The 6,831-nt window shown below is 37.5% G+C and overlaps 1 protein-coding gene across 6 annotated transcripts in view; it reads left to right on the forward strand.

Annotated features, from left to right (window-relative positions):
• LOC102768064 (sodium channel protein type 2 subunit alpha) overlaps positions 1-6,831 on the forward strand; it is a 121,567-nt gene that overhangs the window by 89,277 nt on the left and 25,459 nt on the right. For all 6 annotated transcript variants that reach the window (XM_006766504.1, XM_006766508.2, XM_006766503.2 and 3 more), the window contains exons 19-20: positions 2,671-2,825; positions 4,876-5,049. In XM_006766504.1, coding sequence (XP_006766567.1) covers positions 2,671-2,825; positions 4,876-5,049 — 329 coding nt within the window. The remainder of the gene's footprint in view (positions 1-2,670; positions 2,826-4,875; positions 5,050-6,831) is intronic.

Genomic DNA, 6,831 nt, shown 5'->3' on the forward strand with positions numbered 1-6,831 from the left:
CCAGACAACTAGCTTACTTTAGGATATCTATATATGTAAAAGCCCAGCAACCAGAACAGCGGAACAACCAGAATGACTGGAACAACCAGTGGCTATGACGTGCATTGCGGCAGCCAACCAGCCTGATCTGGGCCCTGATCAGGCCCCTTCCCGTTAGCCCAGCCTCCAATCGGCCACACCACCCTGATCAGGGGCGGGGCCAGCTGGCCAACCACTGTGGCCCCTGCCCCCTACTGGCTCAGCCCTATGGACCCCCATTGGGGAGGGGCAGCCGGGCCCCACCCATGCACAAATTCCTGCACTGGGCCTTTAGTATGCATAGTAATAAATATGATGCTATCAACATTGTCTTTTATAAAGTTAAACAATTTTAAGAAAAAAATATTACCAGCATAGCATTATAGACAATAATAATGAATAATTCATAGATACTGACCAACTTTGACAATTTGAATATATTTGTTATATTTGCTTCAGTTTTTATTTAAGAATAAAACAGATACAGATTAGGGCCCAGGGGTGGGCAAACTTTTTGACTCGAGGGCCACAATGGGTTCTTAAACTGGACCGGAGGGCCGGAACAAAAGCATGGATGGAGTGTTTGTGTGAACTAATATAAATTCAAAGTAAACATCATTACATAAAAGGGTAGAGTCTTTTTTTTTTTTTTTAGTTTTATTCATTTCAAACGGGCCGGATCCGGCCCACAGGCCGTAGTTTGCCCACGGCTGGATTAGGCCCTTTTTGTACCCCTTCCTTTCTTCTATCTTAGAGGTAAACCAGTGTCTCAATATTTTGTCATTTATTATTCCTACTAACCTGATCTTTCTTTTTGGTTAAACAGTGTCTTTTCATCTCATATCCTCATTAGGGGGGAAATTACAGTTTCATTTAATAAATTGCAATGAATATATTCGGGCATGTAATTCTCCTTAGTCCTTTGGGAAATAGAAATATCAAAAGGAGCTTGCCCTCAAAAAACAACAAATATGCCCTGTATTTCTTAATGAGAAACTAATAATATTTAATAGCACTTCATTAAATTTTCATGAAACAAAGGAGATGATCTGGCTGCTTACATTATAAAGTAGCATCTGAGAAATAGCTACCCAGTAAAATACTATGCTCCAAGAATCCTCTATCATGGTTAACACCCTATCTCCTGGCTCCTCGGTCTCCCACAAACCAGTGACACCGTATTCCGTGTGCTGCCAGGTCCTATCAACTTAGCAGTATCCTGACCACTGTCACCACCATTACCCCTCCTTTCATTTTCCTTAACGTTCAGTTGATTGTGTCTCATAGACTCTGAACTCCTTTCCCATCTTCTTTCTTCTATCCAATTTTCAAAATAGGCATACATAATTCTAAATCAGTGTTCTTATCGGGTAAATTTTCATAACTTACAAAAAAAAGCCCTTCAATGTTTCCCCCTTAGACAGCAGATCAAATTTAAATTTCCTCATTCAGGTCCTCTTTTCAGATTAGCTCTCCATGTCTTTTCTAGTCTTGATTACTAATCCTGTCTGTCATGCAACTTCCAGGCATTTATCTCACCAAGTTCTACTTGTGTCATTGCTTCTGCATTCCTTACAGCTCCAGGTACTAGAACTGGTTCTTACACATCTTTTAAAATCTCATCTCAAATCCGTTACATCCATAAAGCTCAATATCAGAAGTTAATCTCTGCCCACAAACTCTCACAATACCTTATTTATTTTGTGATAATTATTGCTTTTTGTAATTATAGAATCTCTCCTGCTTCAAATACAGATTGTTTTTAGAGCAAGGCTATGTCTTAAACATTCTAGTATTATAATTTGTTCAATACAAGTCCTTGAATACAAGAGATATTCAATAAATATTTGTTGACAAGCCTTTGATCTAGTAGTCCACACATTACACAAAGGTGTTTATTACATTGTTGCTAATAATAGCCAGAATTAAAGCTACATAGATATTCAATAATAGTGGAATAACTATATTAATTCTTGTTAAGTCTGGTAATCTTATTTAGAGGTATTGTGAAAGCTTTCATATCCTATTTACTTGTAATTAAAAAGGAAATATTGGCCCTGTCCAGTGTGGGTCGGTTAGTTGGGCATGGTCCCATGCACCTGGGGGTTGCTGGTTTGATTCCCCACCAGAGCACATGCCCAGATTGCAGGTTCAATCTCTAGTTGGGTTATGTGCAAAAGACAACTGATCAATGTTTCTCTCTCATTCAGTGTTTATCTCCCCTCTCTCTCTCTCTCTCTCTCTCTCTCTCTCTCTCTCTCTCTTTCTCTCTCTCTCTAAAAGCAATAAAACATATTTTTAAAAGGAAATGTTTGTATTATACCATTAAGTGAAACAATTAGAATTCAGATATACAAATATCCACATATGAATGAAATTATCAACTTCTGGTGATTTTAATTTTCTCTCTGTTTTTCTGTCTTTCTAATGCAATATAAACCAATTTAATAGTCCCATAAACATAAAAAAAATGTGTGGATTGAGTAATTGAAAACATTATAGATGATTTCTATTTCTATAAGTGGAAGCCATCTTAAAAAATGAAGTCATTTACCAGTTGTCAGATAATAATATAGATGAATACCCCACCAACACAAATGTTCATAATCAAAGAGTATTTTCTTTTTCTTCCTTTACTTTGACATATTTCAGACTGTGTACGGAAGTTTAAGTGTTGCCAGATAAGCATAGAAGAAGGCAAAGGAAAACTCTGGTGGAACTTGAGAAAAACTTGCTATAAAATAGTGGAGCATAACTGGTTCGAAACCTTCATTGTCTTCATGATTCTGCTGAGCAGTGGGGCGCTGGTAAGTGACATATGATCTGCTCCTTTACCTTTCCTCTCGATGCACCTCCTATTTCATGTCTTTACAATAACTTGTTGGCGAGGATGAGAGACATCGTGTGATATCCTTAGCATAGTTGTGAGAGGCTCAATAAATAGGGTCAATAAATTGATTGTTCTGAAGTAGGCCTCAGGGTGAATCCAACTCAGAACACTATGGTTTTGTAATATCTAAAAAAGGATCTTCTTTACTTTCACTCAAAAGAGACTGTTCTTACTAAGAATGACTATGCAGGTATGATATGGGATTATCGCTAAATATCAAACTACGTAACATAACTCCATTGCTGCAGGGAACTCACCTGCCTTGTTCGTGCTGATTCACTAGTGCCAACCATAGTGAATGGTAAATAGTACACTGACATAATTACTGACTAGTAGCAAAGTGAAAGCATTACAAACTTATTTTATGTCTGATTTCACTCAATGGAATGATCAATTTGGTCAGAATATTGATTAACATAATAAAAAGTCTGACCAGTTTTCCTATTTGGTGATACAAACGTGGTTGCATTTGTACTATGTTTTCAATTAGTCAGTAGTGTTGGGTGAATTTATTTCAATATAAGGATATGGCATTATTTCTGGAGGCCTCTAAGCCCACCCCTGATGTAATTGACAATCCTGCATCCTGCCATGTACTCAGAACAAAGAGGGTGGGCCCTGTGTTTTAATGCCAAGTGGAAAGACAACCCTGAATCTCATTAGTGACTAGTGTCCTCGTTGTAGTAGCTCTTGGTTCTCAAGTACATCCAGTCAAAGCTCAAGGAAGTACATCAACAGGCTGGCTTCTAAGCAGCTTCCACCTTCAGCTGAAATTGAGCTGAAAGCTTTTAGGCCCTGGTGCTAAGCTCACAAGCTCAGATTCCCTTTTTCTTCAAAAAAGCAATTTTTTCTTTTTTTTTTTTTTTTCTTCAAATATATTTTATTGATCCTTCACAGAGAGGAAGGGAGAGAGACAGAGAGTTGGAAACATCGATGAGAGAGAAACATCGATCAGCTGCCTCCTGCACATCTCCCACTGGGGATGTGCCCGCAACCCAGGTACATGCCCTTGACCGGAATCGAACCCGGGACCCTTCAGTCTGCAGGCCGACGCTCTATCCACTGAGCCAAACCGGTTTCGGCGCAATTTTTTCTTTATCATTCATCCAGACCACCAGGTTACCCTCATAGTCTTTCCTGTAAGGCAGTGGTTCTCAACCTGTGGGTCGCGACCCCTTTCGGGGTCGAATGACCCTTTTACAGGGGTCGCCTAAGACCATCGGAAAACACATATATAGTTACATATTGTTTTTGTGATTAATCACTGTGCTTTAATTATGTTCAATTTGTAAAAATGAAATTGGGGGTCACCACAACATGAGGAACTGTATTAAAGGCTTGCGTCATTAGGAAGTTTGAGAACCACTGCATGTAAGGGCATTAGTTTGAGGACCTCTGAGTTAGATAATTGCTTTTTTTCATTCAGATGTCCCAGGGACTCCTGTAAATGAGTCCCCAACCCTTTCTGAGGAATTCTGCAAAATGATGGCTTAGGAAGCTTCTAGAAATTGTGAGAGAGAGAGAGAGAGAGAGAGAGAGATAATACCATCACGTACCCAGATGTTGATAAAGTGATTAAAACTTTTTACTCCAGTGTCCTTCCCCAGGCTAAGGGAGCTCATCACTTTACATTTGCATTAGTGAGGGGGTACATCCCAGTGACTGCACTAAAGGAAGTGGGTCTCTTTGCAGTGACTTTCTGCTGTAGAGATAAGCAGCTGGCAGTAAAAAGTTTTAAGTTTTTTTGAGGTACTGATACTAAAACTTTAAAATTATTTGAATTTATTGGTTGACTGAAATGTCCAGGCAGCAGTCATCTGCATATAGATAACTATAAGGCAAAATGCAGCTATGAAAACAGGAAGGCTTCCAGTGCGGGCACCTGAGAAGAGGTTTGCAGCATGTATTTTCTAATAACCTATCAATTAGCGACAGTACAATGAAATTGAATTGCATTTTTTTTACAGGCCTTTGAAGATATATATATTGAGCAGCGGAAAACAATTAAGACCATATTAGAATATGCTGACAAAGTTTTCACTTACATATTCATCCTGGAAATGCTTCTCAAGTGGGTTGCGTATGGTTTCCAAATGTATTTTACCAATGCCTGGTGCTGGCTAGATTTTTTGATTGTGGATGTGAGTATTCTTCACTGTTTCATTCCATTGGCATGTGATGGCACATCAAGCGTGTCAAACTCAAAGGCTAACATGAGCCAGACAAACAAGGTTTAAGTTTATGTGGGCTGCAAAAAACAAAAGCTTCAAATTTCATAGAAATGTAGGTTTATTTCGATAGAGACATGCTGAATACAAAGGGCTGAAATAAATGAGTAATAATTAACATAAAATAATAGAACATTTTAATAAAAATTAATAGTTTTTCTTGAACATTAACTTACCAGACGCTGAATAATAGGCGTAAAGCAACTAAACCTATTTTTCTTGTTCTCCGGAAGCGAAATATTTCCTGCTGCTCACACCCAACAAGTCAGGCCAAGACTAATGACGCGGCAATCGGCTGCTAAAATATGTGCTGCTAGTATTAGTGGGGAGAAATGGTGCGCCTGCGCATAAGGTGCGTAAGGGAAATGAGTGCAACATGATTATAGTAATCAGTCATTAGCGAACAGTGTAGTTCATTATTAATAATTATGTATAACAGGATATTGTAAAAATTAAGTTGCGAAATTTTTATTAAAACATTTCTTACATACCATTATATTGGCTGGGCTGCACATGTGGCCCGTGGGCTGCGAGTTTGACATCCTTGTGATACATATTAGTCCTCGCAATGATGCTTAGCATATACATAGTAAGCACTCCATCAATGCTGTCTGCATGGGTACAAATATAAATGGTGATTTCTATTTTTCCAATGATACAAAGTCCCCAAACCTTTTTTTTTTGCCAATTTAAATACATATACTTTCATAGGTGAAACAGTAGTCAAATGCTATGTTATCATCATTATTGATTTAGCTTCAAATTAATATTTAACATTCCAAGCTATACAAATAATTTGTTAATATAGTTTTGCTTTTTTCACTCTCACATTTAATATGATAAGTATATTTAAATTGTTCACAACTTTGACATTAGCATCTTTGTTATCACCAGAGACTGTTGAGAAGTGCTTGGCCCACAGATGGATTACTAATTACAAAGAAATGTGAAAGTCCAAATAGCAAGAGCACTTCTTGATTCATATGATGGTTGAAACAGATCGGCTATTAACTAATTATTTAAAAGTTTATTAATCTGCATTGGTGTTGAAAATAAAGTAAGATGGAGAACCAGAGTATAAGAGGCTTTAAAACATTAACATGAGGTTACTCCTGATTTCTGAGTGAGAAGTTTGAGGAACATCTCATCTTTTATTCACAAATATGAGATCATACTGAATAAAAATGTTTTAAATTATGTTTATTTCATTTTGGAGATTTACTTCTTAAATCCCTTTCAAATTATTAATTCATTCAGAATCGAGAGAAAAGAATTTAAAGGCTTTTTGTCTAGACAAGTCTAGGGGATATGTTCATAGCAGCACAATTTACAATAGCTAAAATCTGTAAATAGCCCAAGTGCCCATAAGTAGAGGAATAGATAGCTGTGATACATTTGTACCATGGAATACTGGAGTAAGATAGCTGTGATACATTTGTACCATGGAATACTATGCAGCACTAAAAAAGAAGTTTCTCTTACCCTTTGAGACCTCATGGAGGGACCTGGAGAGTATCATGCTAAGTGAAATAAGTCAGTCAGAAAAAGACAAGAATCACGTGATCTCACTCATATGTGGAATCTAAGTAAAAAAATAAACTGATGAATGAAATGGATCCAGAGACATGGAAGCATGGAACACAATCAATATTTGACAAAGGAGGCAAGAACATACAATGATGTCAAGACAGTCTC

The sequence above is a fragment of the Myotis davidii genome, unplaced genomic scaffold (genome assembly GCF_000327345.1).
Source record: "Myotis davidii unplaced genomic scaffold, ASM32734v1 scaffold59, whole genome shotgun sequence".
NCBI classification, from domain to species: domain Eukaryota; kingdom Metazoa; phylum Chordata; class Mammalia; order Chiroptera; family Vespertilionidae; genus Myotis; species Myotis davidii.